This window comes from Oryzias latipes, chromosome 12, assembly GCF_053564925.1.
Source record: "Oryzias latipes strain Hd-rR chromosome 12, Olatipes_Hd-rR_3.1".
Lineage (NCBI taxonomy): Eukaryota > Metazoa > Chordata > Actinopteri > Beloniformes > Adrianichthyidae > Oryzias > Oryzias latipes.
The window spans coordinates 21,380,982-21,401,127 of record NC_136248.1 but is presented as its reverse complement, the minus strand read 5'-3'; the positions used below and the strand labels follow the sequence as shown (position 1 = coordinate 21,401,127).

The 20,146-nt window shown below is 37.2% G+C and overlaps 2 protein-coding genes across 3 annotated transcripts in view; one reads left to right on the top strand and one right to left on the bottom strand.

Moving 5' to 3' along the window:
- The window catches only part of astn2 (astrotactin 2), a 325,617-nt gene that overhangs the window by 246,706 nt on the left and 58,765 nt on the right, over positions 1 to 20,146 (top strand). For both annotated transcript variants that reach the window (XM_023961099.2, XM_078956323.1), the window contains 3 exons: positions 4,647 to 4,771; positions 6,632 to 6,736; positions 6,976 to 7,155. In XM_023961099.2, the coding sequence (XP_023816867.1) occupies positions 4,647 to 4,771; positions 6,632 to 6,736; positions 6,976 to 7,155 (410 nt within the window). The remainder of the gene's footprint in view (positions 1 to 4,646; positions 4,772 to 6,631; positions 6,737 to 6,975; positions 7,156 to 20,146) is intronic.
- On the bottom strand, positions 12,380 to 18,197 carry trim32 (tripartite motif containing 32). The gene is made up of 2 exons (XM_011481734.4): positions 18,005 to 18,197; positions 12,380 to 16,862 (listed from the first exon to the last, which is right to left on the bottom strand). The coding sequence occupies exon 2, from the start codon at positions 16,848 to 16,850 to the stop codon at positions 14,802 to 14,804; it is 2,049 nt and encodes a 682-aa protein (XP_011480036.1). The 5' UTR covers positions 16,851 to 16,862; positions 18,005 to 18,197; the 3' UTR covers positions 12,380 to 14,801.

Below are 20,146 nucleotides of genomic sequence, written 5' to 3'. Positions count from 1 at the left end.
TTTAAATCTCGCCTTTTATAGACTTTCTTTATTCTTTCGGCGGCTGACTTTAGAGGTTGCCACAGAGAATTATCCGTCAAAGTCTGTTGCACATGTCTGTTAAAGTCTGGCCCATTCACAACTCTCTCCCCTCTAGGGAAACCTCATCCATCTCCCTCCAGAATTTCTCCTTCTCCTCAAGCTCAAATCCCACCTTTAGGGCATAACCACTGACAATATTCAACATCACACCTTTAACTTCCAGCTTCAGACTCATCGCCCTATCTCACACTTCTCTTTCAGGATCAGTCCAACTTGAATCGTCTTTCCATTTACACCACAATAAAACAGCTTGAACCTCTCAATCTTTAAGTCTTAGTCCCTTTTTCTACCTTGTCTCTGGAGCACACAGTATATCCACCTTTCTCCATTTCATTGTGTTGGTTTCCATGTCTCTAGTTTGTCTTGTTAATCACTACATCCAAAGTTTATCATCTTCATTCATAAACTTTTCAGCCCTTCCTTTTCTCTTAATGCCAACAAACACACCTCCTTCTTCTTTTTTGTCCATCTTCCATGGGCACCTAGTCAACAGGAGGTTGTTGTTATAACCGATCTGATACAGATTGGGATTTTGCAATATATATATATATACATACAACTTTGTGGGTAGGGATTTTTTTTATAATGAGTATTATGATTTTATTAAAGCCTAAATTGTTCATATTTGGGTGTTTGCTTTTGATTGGAGGGTAGGTTGACCAATGAGTGATCTCAACAGAACCTCGAACTTCACTTTGTCTCACTCAAACGCCGTTTTTTGGAAACGTTAAGTAAAGCGGAGTAACCTCAGAGACGTCAGAGATTATCGATCCAAAGAATACACATCAAGCACGACTGGTTACTTTCCAGAGAGAGTTACTAATGTGTGACACACTACACACTTTTAACCGCTTTTGTAAACAATCATACGTTTGGGGTGGAAATGATCTTTCTGTGAAAAAAAGCAACAGTCTCCTGTTGCTGACTATGTTGATTTGGTTTGGGTCAAATGGGTTAAGATGAATGTTCCTCCCTGTAATGAGCTTTCAATAGAATAAATGCCAGTTTCTTTCCTGCAATGCGCACACACCAGTCAGCCACAGCATAAAACCTATAAGGATCATTGAAAATACAGGAAATGCACAAACAGATGGTTGACTTTGTGTCTTATATTCCTCCCAAAAGAAGGAAAAAGTGTAAAGGTAAAAATTGTGTTTTGGGTGTTTTTAACATGTTCTTGTGGCATTTTTCTCAGGATGGAGGACATTTGTAGAGAAATATTTCTTTATTTAAATCATTGTGAATCGTTGTGAGCATACAAAAAAAATGTCGTTAGAAGAAGCCTGTAGTTGCTCCCTTCTGATTCATCCACTTGCAGAAAAAGAAGCGAGTTTCTAAATAACTCCTGTTGCTCTGCAGAAACTATGCCCTAGAAACTACACAGGGTTATTTTTTATTTTATTTTATTTTTTTGTGGCTACAAAAAATAAGTTAAAAAAACACTGGAAAAACATTTAAAATAGATCAAAAGATTATTGGAGTGGGACTTTAAATAGTATTGATTTTACAAATTAATTTAGTGTTTAGAGCAACTTCATAGCTGCTCTTAACCATTTTTCAACAATTTGACATGGATAGAGCTTAAGGTCAGGCTTCGAAATCTGTCTTGGTCCACACCTCCCCAAAGTCTCCCTGAGCCACAGCATCAAGTCAGCTGATTTAGTTCTTGCAATCAATATGTTTTTGGGACCATAAGCTCCACTAATCTTGTACAGCACCTCTCCTCTCCCACTCTCTGCTTTTGAGTCGATCCTTCCATCCGTCTATTCTGACTAGAGAGCCTTGATTGCTTCTAGGAGGCTTTATGGGTAAAGCAAGCGAGAAGAGGAAGCAGGGATAAACAGGATGAAAAATTGATATGGCGAACAGCAGAACTACTTCCCATCCCACCTCCTGAGTTTCCGTGCCATAAGGACTGAGCTATGAGACTCAGTCCTGTGAAAGTGGATAAGGGAGAGTGTGTGGCTGCAGCTTTCCATGCTCTCAAAAATCAACAAGAAGCTTTTTCTACAGAGAATGAACTCTTGACTCCTTCAGTTCAACCAGAGAATCATATCCATTGAACAAGGATGGGGTTTGCCTTACACTATCCTAAAAGCTTTTGCATTTCTCTGGTATTTATTTCTCTATTTTTTAGCACTTACTGAGGAGTGACTCATTGAAATTAATTTTAAAAAGCGTGCATTTAAGGAAGATATTAATTTTGTTGTTTTTTTTTTTGTTTGTTACCATAGACTATTAAACAAATCAGTTACAGAGATTCCTTAGTCAATCACAGAATCATTTATACACATACATATAAGGAGATATTAATGCATTTTTATGGACAAAGATGCTGTCTAATTTGGTCAGACCATTAGAGTGAAAGGTTGAGTTCTGCATATAGGTGAGTCAGTTAACCATCTGATATTATTGTGATTGATGGTTAGTCTTTGTGTTCCTGTGTGTGGCATCTCAAAAAGCAGATGTTTTGCTAATAAAAGCTTTTAATTTTTTTCAGTTAAAGTCCCACAACCTAAATGTCTTATAAAGCCATGTTTCATGTTTATCTGAAGTCTCTGTCTCCAAAATCTCCTCTACATGGGCGTTGCCATTGGGGCTGAGCTAACTACCTCTGCCCTTGATCCCCCCTTTCTTGACACAAGGAGGGAGGCAAAAACGACACCGACTCAAAGTCTCAGGAACTGTGAAAATAATTGAATTACCTTGCACAGCAAATAAAATGAAATGCCAGAAACAAAGTGGCTATTCGCAAGAAATTTTCCAAATACGTGCGGCCAGTGTTGAACTTTTTTCTTGCCCGCACAAACCCAGAGGAAGGGTTAAGTTTAGGATTACTGGTTAGGGTTAAGCTGCTTGCACACCGAATGTGATTCACGTGGTGCAGGCGGTACAGATGCGAGCTGAGCAGCACGGTTTGAGCGACAGGCAAGGTGCAAAGGTCTGGCAGCAGTGCAATTTCAGCAGCTTGGTGCAATTTGGCACCTGCCTGAAATACTCAGAAATGCAAAAATGAAATGATTTTTTAATTCCTTTGTTCTCTTTTATAAGAAGTACATGAAGTACATGTCAGAAACTCAAAAACAATTATTTGCATCGGAGAGGTACTTTAAATGGTGTGAATTAAAAGGGACCGTATGCTTGGTCAGAAGCTATGGTCGTTGGGCATGTGATGACCTAAACGTGGGTTCTTGAACGTGCATTTAGTCTGTGGTGTTCACACTGGACAAGCAGGGAAAGATTCTTCTTCTTTTCCTTTTTCTACCGTCTACCATTGTATGGCCACCACCTACAGTTGGAAGAGGATTGGTCAAATTGGTGCTAATCTCACAAATCTTGTTCCAGACTCTTCCTTTCACAGCTTTATTTGGATATATGAAGAAGGTGGTGTTGTATATGTTTACATTCTCATTTATCATCCATTTTCAGAAACGATTGATACCTCTGTAAATGTAAAGGGACACCATCCACACGACAATAATGAACCAGAGTCCCTGATTGGTCAAAGTTTGACCTGGTTTAGCTTTGAAGGTGGAGCCCAAAAAAGGTCATGAAAACTTGTCCAACTATGTGTGAAGGCATGTTTACACTGAAAGTGGCCAATTGAACTCTCATTGTCGAGGGCAGTGTGAACATAGCTTTAAAAAGACAGAGAATGGCACTTTATGTGGCATGCCATTTGTATCCTGTTCTCTTTTGAATCAATATTGACACAGATATAGACATAAAATAAGTTTTTGAATCCTTACCTTAGCATTGTGGCAGTCTGTGGCTTCTACCTCAGAGCTTTACCTCATACAGTATATGTGTGGGATCAAGTTGATTCTGTTTGACAACAGTGTCTTCAAACATGTCCAACAGAGTAGAGAATGTGTACCAACAGTTTCCAAATCCTTTTAGGAGAATTGTTCATCTTTGACCTGAGTTTCCGAGATAAATTCCTCAACCCATAAATCCGTATTAAAAAAAAGTGTAAAGCATCACAAGCAGAGCACACGCTGAAATAACCAGCTCCTGGCTGCTTCATCCCTTTGTGTCCTTCATGAAAGCCTTTCAGACAAGAGAAACCAAAATGTCCTGTTGGTTAAAAAAACATGTTCATCTTTTGTAGAAAAGTGTTGCATCATGTAACTGTAGCACTAGCCTTCTCTAGAAGACTAAACTCTATCATTGAGATGTCTTCAGAATAAGTTGCTAAATAGCTGCTTCGACAGATTTATGAAGTTGCTACTTCCACTTTTTCTGAATTTCCACTACTACATGGTACAACTACATAATGATAGGCAGAAAAACTCTATGTAAAACATCCAAACCACTACATGAAACATGGTCATACAGAACCAACAACATTTCGGAATCTTATTCACTGAATGATGGAAGAAGCTGGATGCCAGAGCTGAAACATGCAAGGATTGCAGATTGCTTGATGCTTTTATTTTTTTATTTTTATGGAGTGTAGGGTTTTGGCTTGGTTCATGATCCTAAAACTACAGTATAAAATACTTCACATTTGCATATCTTCCTGTAGAAGAGTATGTACTTCTGTTTTTTTCTTTTTATTTTAGAGATAACAACTTCATCAAGGACTTCCCACAGTTGGCCGATGGGCTCATGGTCATTCCCTTACCAGTGGAGGAACAGTGTCGTGGGGTTCTGTCAGAGCCTCTTCCCAATCTCCAACTCCTCACAGGTGAGAGTATTTGAGTGTGGTTTTACTCCTGCAAACTTTTTTCTTTTATTAACTATATATATATATATATATATATATATATATATATATATATATATATATATATATATATATATATATATATATATATATATATATATATATATATATATACCCAATAAAGAAGGGATGCAGTCCGTACCATTTTTCGTGTGTGTGGAGCAAGTCCCATTTAATTTTAAATAAATTAATTATTTTTTTCATTTTCATTGACTCTTTCTATTCTTTTTTTTAACCATAAATTAAAGCTAAAGAGAGACAAAATAGGAACATTCATTCATTTTTTCCTGTATATAGTCATGGGGTTGATGGAGCCTATCCCAGCTACCGAGGGAAAAAGGAAGGCTATACTCAGGACACTACACCAGTCCATCCCAACAACAAATCAGGAACATTTAACCTGAAATTTGAATAAAATTAGATGTATTAGTCACTTGCCAAGTTTTCTTAGTAACAGATATTTTACAATGGGAGACCAAATATTTGGAAAAATTTGACCACAAGATTTTTTTGTAAGTGATATTCTTGATTTGAACAGAGAAATTCTTCAGTTAAGCGACTTCAAAAGCAAATATGATATTGATTTCTGTCATACCGTCCCAGAAACAACCAGACACCTGTTTTTTTCATGTCCAGTGATCCAAAGATTCTGGCTAGATTTTCACAATTGGCTTAGTCAAAGAATTAACCTCTTACAATTAACAGAAAAAAATATTTTGCTTTGTAAGTTGTCAAAAGAGACAACAAAATTAGTAACCACCCTCCTGATTTGGGGAAAATATCATATTCATATAAAAAAGTGGAAAAAAGATCAGCCGAATTTCCTGTGTTTTAAAAATGAAGTCAGACTGTATTTATCCTCATTGAAATGTATTCAGCACTCAAATCCTTTCATTGATGACATTTGTAAATCTGCTACAGAATGCTCACTGATCTAGGGTCCAGATTGTCGATTGCCTTAAAATTTAATTTATGAAGAAAAATGTCTATATTTTTATATGAATACGTTTTTTTTTTTTTTTTTTTTTTTTTTTTTTTTGTGAAGAGCTGTGCCTTCCATCATTGAGTGGTTGTTTCTGCGAGAGTTTTGTAATAACTATATTTTAAAAAAAAAAGTTTGGACAAATAAAAACAGAAACCATTTCACTTTGTCACCAGTCTATCTGACTGTTCCATGTGACTCTGTGGAAGGCCAGAGCCAATTAGACATTTAGCTTGAGATGTGCAACTCCACCTCTGGTTCCTAATCCTTCCATTAGCTAAATTGGCATTTGGTCCACCCTGACCCCTGGTATATTCTTCTAGGGATTTGCTTTCTCCAAAATTGAGCACACGCACATGCATGCACGCACTGAAGCTAAATTGCCCTTTTCTTTCACTGTGCATGAATGTCTCAGGTGCAAAAAGATTTCCAGAGCCACAGGCTCAAGGTTCCCGTAAGCACTTAAGTTATTTATTTATTTTCCCTTGCTCTTCACTTTCGTGACTTTAGTTCTAAGCTGGTGTGAAAGTTTGGTAATTGAATCGCACAGAAAGCCAAGATTGCTCGTACTTGTAATGTCAGCAATCCAATTGGAGTTCGAGCTGCACTATATATCAGCACTGATCCGGGAGCAGCTGGGATGTGGGCCGTGATGATAAATGTTGTTAAGGCAATAATGCGTACCAGAAGGTAAGCAGTGCACTGTCTGTGTGTTATTTCTTTTATGATTTTATATTTTTCCTTCGTTCTGAATTTGAGCTCAACTTTATAGTTTTTCACACTGTAATTCATTTAAAACTGTTGTTTCTTTATGTCTCTTTCTTACATGTCTTTCTCAGGCCGTGCCCAGTTCAGTGAAGCAGTAGGCTACCCAATGGTACAGCAGTGGAGAGTACGCAGCAATCTTTACAAAGTCAAACTCAGCTCTATTACCTTATCCACAGGTCAGCACCTGGACAATATAACTGGGTTTTTTATTTCTTCAAAGTATATCAACTCAGGGACTTATTGCTATTTGTCATCTACACACAATTCTTTGAATGACACTAAAACTACGCCTGCTTCTCTATGAGTATGTCTGATGGATCATCAAATGCATTTTTTCTGCCTTACATTCAACCTGCATTTAAGTAAATTGACAGTCTGTCCTTTCGTCTTTTTTCCCCATTTCTTGACATGGAAGGCTTTTCTAAGGTTCTGAAGACCCTTTCTGCAGACAGCACACGTGAAGAGCTACTGGCCTTTATCCAGGAATACGGCAGCCATTATGTGTCTGAGGCGCTTTATGGCTCTGAGCTCAGCTGCAGCATCTACTTCCCCAGCAAGAAAGTGCAGCAGCAGCTTTGGCTGCAGTACCAGAAAGGTAGGTTTAATGAAATAGGTCAAAACCAATAGTACTTATGGGTAACATCAACTTCAAGAAGGGGTCAGTGGACTTGGGAAATTAGGTTGACCTTTATTATTTCATTTATAGATTACCTTTTTAATAAAAAATAAAAATAAAAAATTGAGACATTTTGTCTGCTTGGTCCTACTTCTGAAGAGGACCACCTAAAAAGATGTCAACTTAATCTGCTTTCATGACACCTAAAGCTATGTACACAGGTGCATTTGAGGCGCATTCAAGAACGTGCATTTAGCCCGTGGTGTTCACACTGTAAAAGCAGGGAGGGGCTTCTTCTTCTTCTTTTTCTACTGTTCACTAGCGCCTTTCCACCACTTCCAGTTGGAAGAGGATTGATGGGAAATGTCAAAGCGGTGCAAATCTTTCTCCAGGCTTTTTCTTTCACAGTTCTCTTCTCATGCGTGAAAGACTCGGTGTCGTATAATTCCAGCCGGGCCCAAACCACAATTATTTATTTCTCCAAATGGTTGGTACTTCCGTGAAATAAAAGAGACTTCATCCATTCGTCACTACCGAATTCAAGTCCCTGGTTGGTCAAAGTTCTACCTGGTTTAACTTACAACCTGCAGTTAATGCCCTCTTGTTTAGAACACACAGCCCAAAGACTGCTGTAGAATCTTGCGCAGACTACGTCTGAACGTGAGAGATTTAAACACGTTTACATAGACCTTTCATTGGAAGTGGCTGCTTGTGTGCATTTTGTCGAGGACAGAGTGAACGTGGCTCAAGAGTGGCCAAACTCATTGAAGTGAGCGAGTCGTATCCACTGCTGCAACACATTCTTCCTTAGTCTGTCTGAACTTTTAAAGTATTCATAAAGGTTTTTCAAAACAGGAAACCTGGAGAAATGGAGCATGAGCAGAGAAAGAATTGGACTCTATAAGGTTATATACCTTAACCCTCCTGTTATGTTCATTTGTGAGGAACAGAGAGGATGTTCCTGGGTCAATTTGACCCGGGGCATGTTTTATTAATTAAAAAACAATTTTCAATTACCTATACGAAGCCCATCGAGATGACTGTTGTTGTGAATTTGGGCTATACAAATAAAATGGAATTGAATTGAACTGAACTGATTTTAATTGAATTGACATGGGTCACATGAGTCACTGGCATTCTAGCGGCCCTGGCACTGTCTTTATCATGTTTTCTGCAGACAGGTTTGTCTGATGCATATTTGGGGATGACGACCAATGTATTTCACCATTCTTTGATATGAATGTCTTGCTTGGAGGAACAGGAATAGCATTTCCCTCATCTGGTTCAAAATCAGAATCATTAGAATCAAAATTTAGCTCAAGATAGTCTTCTTCTGATCATGATCAGTGATGACTTCCAGAGCCTCCTGGACCGTCATCTTCATGCTTTGGTTGCTCATTTTGTAAATATCTGCCTATGTAATGTTGGAAGGACTCCCATGCAGAGAATATTTTATTTGTTTTGCCCCTATGAGTTTTCCCGCAAGAACATAAACCGTTCCTGTCAAAAATCATGACACCCATGCACCTGCGTGTGTGGGTGTGTGCGTGCGTGTGTGTCTATGTGTGTTTTTCTATGCGTGTGTGTCTATGTGTGTTTGTCTATGTGTGTTTGTCTATGTGTGTTTGGGGTGAAATATGTCTCACAGCTGCAAATAAAGGAATACTACTACTAATAAGACATCCTTGTACCTCAAGTTTGACTGCTGGGTCAAATTGACCCGAACACGATCTATGTGATATAAACATGCAGGGGGTGGTTGCATATATGTGAGATGAACCAAATTCATAATATATGTTGATTACACTAATTAAGGCAAGCAGGAGAAGTTTCATGCTGAAAAAATACTTTTAACTATTTTTCCTAGACGTTCAAACTTTAAAACGGGTCAATTCGACCCGCAACATAACAGGAGGGTTAAAGTTGAACAATACAGCCCTTGCTTGAATCTGTATCTTTTTGGACATTTGAAAAGTAAATATGAAAAAAAAAATCAAGTTTTCATTTATTAATGGCTTTTCATACAATAAAGTATTACTGTCAGTTAGTAAGAGGAAGATTACAAGTAAAACTGTTTAAATCTGTTAGTTTAATCAAACTAAATATTCTAAATAAAAAAATGTATTTTTAATAAAGGTTTTGTGTTTGTATTGACAGATGTATGCAAATTTGAAACAAAAATGGTAAAAATGAAATCATACAGATATTTGAAGGTCAAGTTAAATGAAACAAAAGTCAACTGATGAACCAGTTCCACTTTACAGACCATTTTTATGTCTTTTTTTTTTTTTTTTTTTTTACTAAACACCTATTGATGCATATGCATAAACCACTTCGACTCCAAAATTACCTTAATTTAGGATCCATGTGAAAACAAAATCATGTTGATTTTTTTTTCTCATCTATCTATATACCCAGGCTATGTCCCACCAAGGTGGGGTAGCCTAGACAGGGCACACAATTTTAACTCCCTCCTTCTCTTCCCCAAACCCTCCTCCTTCAGTGTGTGTGTGCGTGTGTGTGCGTCGGTGTGTGTGTGTGTGTGAGAGCTGGAAATAAATAATGGTGGCAAGAAGTTAACATTATTTCTTTATTTTTTCATATGTAAAAAGCTAAAATGTTCTTCAGACTTTACTGTAATATAGAGCACTTACTAGGTTCCTACATACAATCATTAGTCCAAGTGCGTGAAAGATTGGTTCTATTAGTAGTTAGGAATATGAAAGATCATAAAATACGTTTTCTTTGTGTTTTTTTGATTCTATTAAAGACACTTTGATAAGAATGACGGTACCGCAATTTAGCTACTGCTTTAGCTCTGTTTTCGGAAAAGTCCCGCCCCTTCAACTGTCTCCACCAATCATTATTGAACCCCTAATCATAAGTCATCAGTCTGACCAATCAGAAGCGGTTAAAATCTTCATTTCCTTGTTCCGATTTAGCTCGTAAAGTCTCTCAGATCCAACAAAAATAACAGCTAAAGCTGGTTTTTAGCGGTGTAGCTTTCCACGGGATCCGGTATCAGACAGTGGAAAAAGTGATCAAAATAATAGAGCTAAGAGACGCGAGTCTGTCTGCCATCGGCGGCAGTTTTGCACTACATCTCACATGATGCATTGTGTTAAAGGTACAGCAGCATCTCTGCGCTACAATGAGTCTTACCTGTTAAACATCTTGAAACCACAACAAAAACACATCAAACATTTTTTAAATCTTCTTGATAAAATCAGAGGTCAACAGTTTAGTTCTCCTTCAAGGTTTCAAACATACCGGAGTTTGGTCCAAGTCATCTTTCCAACTGAAACACTTTTCCTATGACGTCTGGATTATTTTATATGTTAAACTAAAGTAGAAATAAGAACAACATTTAAGAAACAGGATTAAGGTGAAGTGGCCAAAAGACACAATTAAACTAAATTGAAACAATGTAATCATCTAAAAAGAAATAAAACATTATTTTAAAGTTTTCAAAGACTTCATCTTTGAGTAAGACAATAGAAAAACGAATAAAACTTCAACATGTTCACTTTTTGTGTAGCTACAGAAAACATGAATATAATAGTTTTTTGTGTAAAATTTATCAAACATATCATGATAAGATTGTTTAAAAATTACAGTTGCCTTTGCACCAACATTTAAAAAACGAATTAATTATTATTTAGAAGGCTTATATTGTTTTTTTTGTGAGATTACATACAATTGCATACTAATAAACTGAAAGGAAAAACAACTACCAGGGTAAAATTTCAAATAATTTAGTTGAAAATTATTACTGAAAACTAACTTAACTTTTATTACAACTTTTAGAAAAAACAGCTGCAACTTCCAGCTTTTTCTGCCACAGTTATCACAAAAATGCATGTGAGATTGTACTGTACATTAATACAGACTATAGAGTTTCTCCTTTTTTAATTTTTTGATGCTGGTTTGGCGTAGGATTTTTGTCAAGGGGAAAGTTTGCCTTGGCTCAAAAACTTTGAAAAACACTGTATTAGAGGATGATTGCACAGTGTGCCTTGCAGTGCACTTATAGCCTAAAATGGCTAAAACTTCACCATGTGATGGCCTTCAGATGTGAAATAAGGATGCGCAGATAAGAAAAAATACTGAAGACGGGTGAGAGCCTCCCAGCTTCAGCTAAATCTTTAACAGCCTATCCTGGGAAAAAAAACTGCAATGAGGAAAGCTGCGAGGGGAGGATTACACTATCCATAAGGGGGAAGTCAATTATAAAGCTCTTCACCAAGTCTGAATCGATACAGGCTCATCAGCCACAGCACACATGTGCTGCACCAATTTTGTGTCTGGAGCAGAGTAACCTCTGCCCTCCAACAAACATGTTCTATTGGTCATTTTAGAGGGACAGCCGTGGCTATAAATAAAAGGAAATGGCTTGCATGAAACTGAGGAAGAATACAGTTTACTAAGAAAGTTCCAAGATAGAAATGTGCAGGTAAATGTCAAAATATGGTTGTCTACCCCTCAAGATAACACTAAAGATTTTTCTACCACTCTTAAAAATGTGCCACTAAATAACTGCTGAAAATTGTCATTGTTATTTCACCACTTTCTGGTCATTATTGCTTGAAAAAAATTGATCAAGGACGTTAAAAACAAAACGATGGATGATCATTTAAGAGTTCTATTGACTGGGAAGAAGTCAGTGCTCTCCAAGGCTTTCATGCTAGTTTTCAAAAATGATTTTCTTAATTACAGAAACTTTAAGTTGCGCTGAACATTATTCATTAAACAAAATAAACGTAGTGCATGGGCAACAGGGTTTTAATGTAGATTTTGTTGCCTACATCCTGTTGTGTACAATGTGTTGGCAATAGAAAACATTGGTAAACAGGAAAGCTGCTGCTTCAATTGTCGCCATTACCAAAAAACATAGGTATGCCATTTCGAGAAATACATCAAAATAAAATATGCATACAGTATCTTGTGCATATGCTTGTGTTTTCACAGTTACATTTCCTTTTACCTTTAAGATACATCAAAGGTTAGTGAAAATTCTAGTTTTCTATTATTCTTTAATGGTGGCACCAATGCTCCATCGGCCTATACAGTTAATGTGATTATAAAAGGTTTTCGGTTTGAAAAAAAAGAGAAAAGTTCACAATAAACAACAATTTCTCAGCATAAACATAAGAAATAAAGACTAAAATCTAATTTAGGCATGAGTGGAAAAACCAGGAGAGTATTTTTAATGTTTGGATCATAAATATTTATTGCACTCTGATGATCAACATTACAAACATGAAGTGGAGTACATGTGTTCAACATTTCTAACAGTGTTGTTTCTAAAGAACATAAAAAAAGACAAGAGTTTGGTTCATTGCAGAAGGAAAAAAAAAAAAACACCACCAGAGATCAGTAGTACGAGATGACATCTATGTCAAATTAAACAAATTCAGATTATGGTATGCGAGACACTTAAACGTTCACCACACTGACACAAGGACACTTGATTTAATGCAGCTTTCTCTCTTCATCTATTGTAATGACTGCATTTATAATTACTACTCTGATTATCAGATGGCATGTGGGGAATACTAAAAGTATACATGGTACAACCTAAATCAAATCTATGATCTAAAAGAAAAAGCACAGAGGAAATACCCATGGTGAGTTTGACACTTGAGCTTGTTTTTGAATTTCGCTTTACGTCTTTAAGCAGATTATACAACAACAAAAAAGAAATAAAGCTTTAGTCCATTTTTATACACGTCAGGCTCCAATACAGTTAAGGTCAGCTTGGTGTAAAGAAAAACCTACAATTAGAAAAAACATGTTAAAGATGAAACTGGGTCAGAAGAAAATAGAATCTGACTTCAATTAAGTTGTAATGTGATCTTTAAATTAATCAAAATGTTTATAGTTTTCTTTGCAAACTAATGAATATTAATGAACAACAAATTTCAAGTTGAACCCCAAAGCACTAGAAACCAAAATAGCTGTTTCAGATGAAAACTCCTAACTCAAACAAAATCTTAAAAAGAAATGTTATTCCTTTAAGTAATTTTGGAGTTTGAATATTCCTTAAGGTGACCATAAACTTTTTCCAACAGAAACTGGGATTTTCTTTAGGGATGGACACAGTAGCACACAACTACTTCCCGTTAAGGGGGAAAAAAACAGTAGTCATAAATGCAAAAGAGGTCTATGATTAAGCAGATTTGATGAAATACAGGCAGATTAGCCTATTCAGCTTAAACCAAAATTGACTTTTGAGCATAGACAGAAGAATAGAAGAATATCACATAAACAGGGCAGTGTTGGCATTAAATAACATCTCAATAGTGCACAAAGAACAAAAGCCCAGCGCAAAAGGAACTTAAACACGACCCCATTGTTGCTAATGACCCGTAAATAAAGGCATTGCAATAGAAATGGGCGTCTTATTGGTTAGGCAGATCCTTGTATTGTTCTCCATGTGTAATCATTTAGCATGGAAGACATGTTTAAGATGCAGCTGTGGTTGCTTTGAATGCTTGAGATCAGAAATAAACATGAACACAGAAACATCTTACTAAGTGTTGACTTTCAAATCACACAGATCATAAAATGCTTAAGGAAAAAAAAACATCACAAAAACTCTTAAAATGACTAAATGTATTAACTGTAGCTTTGAAGCATGTCTATACATTATTTTTAAATGTGCTCATCACTATAATAAAAGGGCTAAAGTCTATTTTTTATTTCTATTGATAAGGCAGTAATTTATTTGTGTTGATCTCTTAGGCAGAACACTGCTCCATGGCAAAAAAAAGTATACATTTATAGACTGGTATATGATATTCCTAATATAATTCCTAAGCATAACAGTAAAAAAAACAAACTGAAAATAATGTATAAAAGTTGAAATAGCCTCAGAGTTAGCTTTTTCAAACAAAACATTTTCTTCCTCTAACTTTGCATGCTGCAATGCAAAATATAAATCCATGTAAATTCCTAAGGTTTGGATTTTGCAGGACCTTTTTTCTTTTATTTTCCTGAAGCAAATTGGTAGTTATTGTTCCCTGACTGTTGCTGGTATCTGGTTTCATACTGCCTTTAGATCAATTGCACAAAACTTTAAAAGCCACAGACTGAGTGTGCTACTAGACCCTAATGCTATAGGACACAGTGAGGTGTCGGTAATAAAGTGCTTCATCGGGCAAATGCCTGAATATGCTTTATTTTATACATAAGTACAAGTTTAATTTGAGCTTCTCTTCCAGGGGTTTTGTGCAAAGCTACAAACAAAACCAAAAAATCCCATGAAGGGTTCAACTGATAGTCGGGCTAAAAAAATGGAAATGTGGCATCAAATAGCAGAGGAAAGGAGTTTTCTCTGCACCTTGAAAAGCCTTTGACAGCAGCAGCAGCATCCTTTGCTTGTAGTGCGTTTGATCTAAACATGCACTGGAAATGCAAAGGATTTGGTGCAATACTATATATACTTTACAACTGAAATGAAAAAAAAGCAACCTTAGAATTTTGAAAATGTCTTGATTTTCTAAACCCATTTTCAAACTGAAGCTAGATTAAAATATGTTTAATTTGAAGGTTATTTGTTTTTGTTTCTTCTTTCAATACAGACTTCCTCCTTTCATTACCAAGTTAGGAATCTGTCAGTTGTTTTAGGAAGTGGAAGAATGCCTCCTTTGAATGTAGGTAAAGACTTTGACACAGTGGTCCCAACAATCCAGGACGAGCAACTGTCCTTTGTGAGTGGTGGCCACGCCCACAGGGCAGGTCAGCCCGTCCTGGATGAGAACATTGAATCCACCTTCTTTGGGGAACTGCAGGATTTCTTTTCTCCCGCTGTCTGTAACAAGCAGATCCCCGTTGGCATCCACACACATTCCAGTGATGCACCGAAAGTCTTCTGCCTCAGAAAAGAAATGGCTGAGCTGTTTGCCGAGCTGGCCGTCCGTGCCAACTGAACCAATCGAGAAGCCCCCCTCCAGGTGGGGCTCATTCTGACGCTTCTCGAAGTTCAGAGCCAGGCCCTGAGTAAAATAAACTGTTCCTGCTGCATCGCATGTGACAAACTTGGGGCGGACAGCAGAGCACAGTCGGTTGTAGCTGACCACGCCCACGTTGCGGTCCACTGCAAGACACCATAACTTTCCCCCCTCCACGTCTGACACTACAAACTGGCCCGATGGCATGGCTGTGATCCCCCAGGGCTTTATCAACTGGTTCTTGTGGCAAGCAATGCAGTGCCCATCCATAGTGTACACTTTGACAGAGTTGTCGTAGTTATCGGTGACACCAATCAGGCCTTGTGGGGTCACGGCGATTGATAGGGGGACCAAGTTAGGCAAGTCAGCCCCGAGGAAACTCAGGACGAAGTTGTCGATGCTGCTGGCATTCCGTCGGATTTCGCGCTGGAAGCCTTTGCGGTTAAAAATCTGGACGCGGCAGTTGCCACGGTCGGCCACCAGCACCTCACCCTGTCCTGTTACGCATATGCCGACTGGTAAATTGAACATGCCAGGCAGTGTCCCTTTACAGCCCATTTTCTTAACAAACTGACAGACGGGAGGGCCTGAACTTGCCCCAGCCGGTGATCCTCCACCCGCATCCATGGACTTGGATTTAAAGCTGGCGGGTGAGTCACATCCTGCTTCCTCCACACCTGTCACCATGTCCATGTCTCTGTAAAGATCCATCGAAAACCCCACAGCACCACCGGTGGCTCCCAGCGTGGCAACGACTCCGTCCAAATCCCCGTCATGTGCAGCTTCTAAACCCCCTTGATCATCTGTATTGACAGTGTAAGTGTTTGTGGTTACGTGACCCACTTCTAAAGGTTTGGAGTGCTCCACTTGGACCAGTCCTGGCTCTTGTAGCTGGAACTGTGAAGGCAAACTGCTCCTCAAATCCAGTTCGTCATCATCACAGCTGGGGCCGTCGTCTTTTAATAAAGCGGTGTCACTCTGCCTGACCTGCATAGTCAGAAAATCGCAGCGTGACACGACCTTTACCTCTGCAATGTTGAGGAGATATGCCTGCTCCTCTAAGACCTGTGAGTTTATCTTTTCCACCTCCCCCATTGAGGCTGTGAACGCCATTCGTGATCGACTCATTTCCTCTTGAATGCTTTGCTCCGCCGTAGCGTACGCCTGCTGAAATGACCGGTACTTCAGTTTCAGCGACTTGGAAATGTTTTCTATTGCTCTCTTTTTCTTCTGAATCTCTCCCATGACATCACGAAGAACAGCCAGCCTGCCTCCAAGTTCCTTACGGCGCTGCTCGGCAGCGAGCCTTATGGTCTGGACTGAGTGGCCTTGGTGTAGGTGGTCCTCAACTTTGCACAGCTCACAAAGAACCATGGCACAGTCGTGGCAGTACTGCCTTGGTAGGCGGCTACAGCAGGATTTGCACATCAGTGCAGCAGCGGCAGCGCTGCAGGACACGGTGCAATCTATAATCTTCAGCACAGTGATATTATCCGCCAGCTGGGAGATGCTGCTCATACGGGAGACCTTACTGCAGAAGGGGCAGCGCACGCCGTTGATGGTGTTCGCCAACAGTTTCTCCAGACACAGTCGACATACTGTGTGGCCACACTGTAAGAGTTTGGGTCGCAGCTGTTCCTGGTTGTAAGTCTCCAGGCAAATGGGGCACTCAAGTACTTCTCTCAATAGGTCTGGGTCCAGAGGGGAAGATGCTGCCGCCATTATGTCGTTTCCCTTAAGTGTGGAGGAAGAAAAAAGAGAAAAATATTGTTCCGATGACTTTTTATTTTAATTATTTTTTAATTCAAATGACTAAACTAGATTTATAGTTTTTGGACCAGTTACTACAGTGGGTGAATAGCAGGAAACCAACAGTATTGTTTTATAGAGTTCCTACAAAAAAAAAACTAAAAAAAAAACATAAAATTAGTTTAAAAAAATCTTAATCGGCATTTTAATTACAAAACATAAAAAACTAATATAACTAACTAATATAAAAAATACATGTCAGCCTTTATCAAGAAAGAGTTTTCTTATTATTTCTAATCTATGATCCACTTGTAGTAAAATTAAATTGATTATCAAAATGTTAGGTTTTTGAAAGCAAACAAAAACTATTTGGCCGATTAAAGAAGAACTAAAAGTACAGTTTCTAATATATATATATATATATATATATATATATATATATATATATATATATAATATTTTTAAAAAGCTGAAATATTATTTTACAGCATTGATCAAAATGGATCATTACTGCCACTAACTATTCTTCTAGATTGTATGTTATGGATTGTTGTGTCTTTTTTAAAAAAAGCTTTCCTCAAATAGGTTATTATCTAGCAGAAATGCTTAAAAAGCTAAGCCTGTCAGACAAAAGGGATATATTAACAATAACATTGAAATCTAAATTAGTTTTTTTTTTAACAAACATCTGTTACTTTCACAGCTTATTATTTCTCCCTTCCTTGGTTGATAAAGAAAAAACGGACTACTCTGACTCTTACACCACTGACAACCACTTAACACGATGTCATAAAACGTGATTGTTTACGACATAGTTTTGTTAGATAAAATAAAGCAGAAGCATGAAGCTAATGCTGTTTGTTAGCCAAACATTCATACGATTTCAAAAAAGCCCCCTCAAAAAAATCCTTATCAAGCATCTATATATATAGACATATACAGCAGGACAAACGTGGTTAAAATAAATAAAAACTATAATTTTTAACGGAAAATGCATAAAAGGCCTGTTCGAAACAACACATGCTAACGATGTCTTCACGTTCAAGCACAAGAACAATGCATTCCCAAGGTTACACATTCGTCTCAATCAAATGTCTTCATTTTGAATTTCTATTTCACAAGGTTACCTTTTTCTTTAAGGGGTTTGCTGCTTGGAAGCACAGTGGGCGTGCAGTGTTCCAAACAGCTACAGCAAGCAAAAGACTGCAGAGTTGACTCCTAATTACGCAGTGTGGCTGTATTACGCAACACGTACACTGCCGAGGCTGACGTCTGTTTTGATTGGCTACTGAGTAGGTTTGCCACAAGTGAAACGGCCAATCAAATTGTGTCAAACACCTACAATGTATTTTATAAAGTTTTGTTTTTTTCCGGAAAATGTAAATTTCACCTTTTAGCAATTTAACAAGATTGTTCAGTATCTTTGCTTTTATATTATTATTATTATTAGTTTTGTGACAAACATAAAACAAAGTTAATTCAATGAAGATATTTAAAGCCTCAACAAGATATCAAGTAAACTGTATAATAAAGTAAGAAGATTAAGACATGTACAATACGACTAACAGACTATAAATGGAACATAAACACAATTTGAAGTTTATTTACAAGAAAAACTGTAAGCAAGCATATTAAATTACCACTAGGGGTCAGCATATGCTAACCACAGAATCATTCTGTGAACAGGGAACAAGCAAAATATTACCTTTTGCCTTTTTATTTACCCTTTTTGTATTATTTTGTTTAAACATGCATAAAAATACTAGTTACATGTTTAACAAGTACAAACCAAAATAATGACTTTTCTCATTTTATTATTATTTATTTATTTACATTGACATTTCACAACTGCTCCGATTTAAATAAAGCTGTATATTGCACATGTCTAAATAGACAAACTAAAACAAGCAAGTAAAAAAGCTTTAATGCACAGTAAAGATAAGAGTTATCCAAAACCTAACTTATACATTGGATTTTTTTTAACTTGCTGGAGTGACAGTGCTAACCTTTTTAAATGCCCACATGTACCATCTGTGTTAGGTATAACTATTGCTAAGTACACACACAAAAAAGGATAAATTCACACACATATGAACACATAGCTGACTCAGAATATTTGAAGACTGATTTCTTTAAGTGCTTTTTGCCTCAATGTTTCTATATCGGAGAGTGTTTAACAATATGGCTTAAAATGATAATTGTTACTTTTGCAGTATGCTTATTTATTGATGAACTGACTCATTGGTTATTCAATTAGAGTGAATAATCAGAAAATAAAATAACAGCACACAAATGTGTTTTGTGCCATAGATACACAGCAGGGAGACAGTTCAAATCTTGCTATGTTTTTTCTGTTAAGAGTTTACACACTCCACAGTTCAAACACATGCCTGATGTGCACATACAGGAATGTTTATGACCTTGTAAAAGTCTGTATAAGTGGGCATGTAATCATTTGATGTGTCAAGAGCAGAGGTGGATAGAGTAGGCAACATACTGAAGTGTATCTTTTTATTGAAAAAAAATATTCAAGAAAAAGTAAAAAATAAAAAACAACAATAAAGAATAAATCTCTGATGACTTAGTTATAAGAAGAAGTTAAAGTTATAAGAAGAAGGGAGATGTTCAGAACAAAGAAGTGAAGTCACACAATGCGGTTGTGGGAAAGAGTAGTGGAAGCTAGGCAGATGTTAGAAGTGAGAATTCGTGAGTAACATCATGGTTGCATCCCAAGAAAGAAAACTACGGATGCATTATTTGTCTCTGGAGAAAAATAAAGGTCAGAAGGAGCGGCAATGGGTCTTTGAACATCTAGAAAAATGACAGGATACAGGGAAACAAGCTTGTGTTTAGTATGAGTGTCCCTTTAACTTGTTCTGTCCAACAGCTGAGAGCAGATAAGAGCTGAAGGCCTCTTTTGGGGGGTTATGAATAGGTGGTTATAAATCTTCTGACACACAAGGTGTATATTTGTATCAACCCCTTTTGTTTATGCTAAACTTTACTTATAACATATATGTTTGTATACATATCTTGTTTGACCAGGGGTTAAAAAATGGAGGTTGTAGAAGCTGGAGGGTGATTAAGAAGTAGGAGGGGTATATTTGAATATCTTTATCTAATTTTATGTTGCTGTGGGGTTTTAGTCATTTCATTAAAATGACAATTCAATTTTAAGTATGAATTTAAAAATAATAGTGGTTTATAAACACACTAAAATTAAAGTTTTATATTATTTACCAATTTAAATCTATGTATCAGATTATTCA

Excerpts from the sequence above, each read along its gene's own strand:
- trim32 (XM_011481734.4), bottom strand. The coding sequence starts at position 16,850 with ATGGCGGCAGCATCTTCCCCTCTGGACCCAGACCTATTGAGAGAAGTA.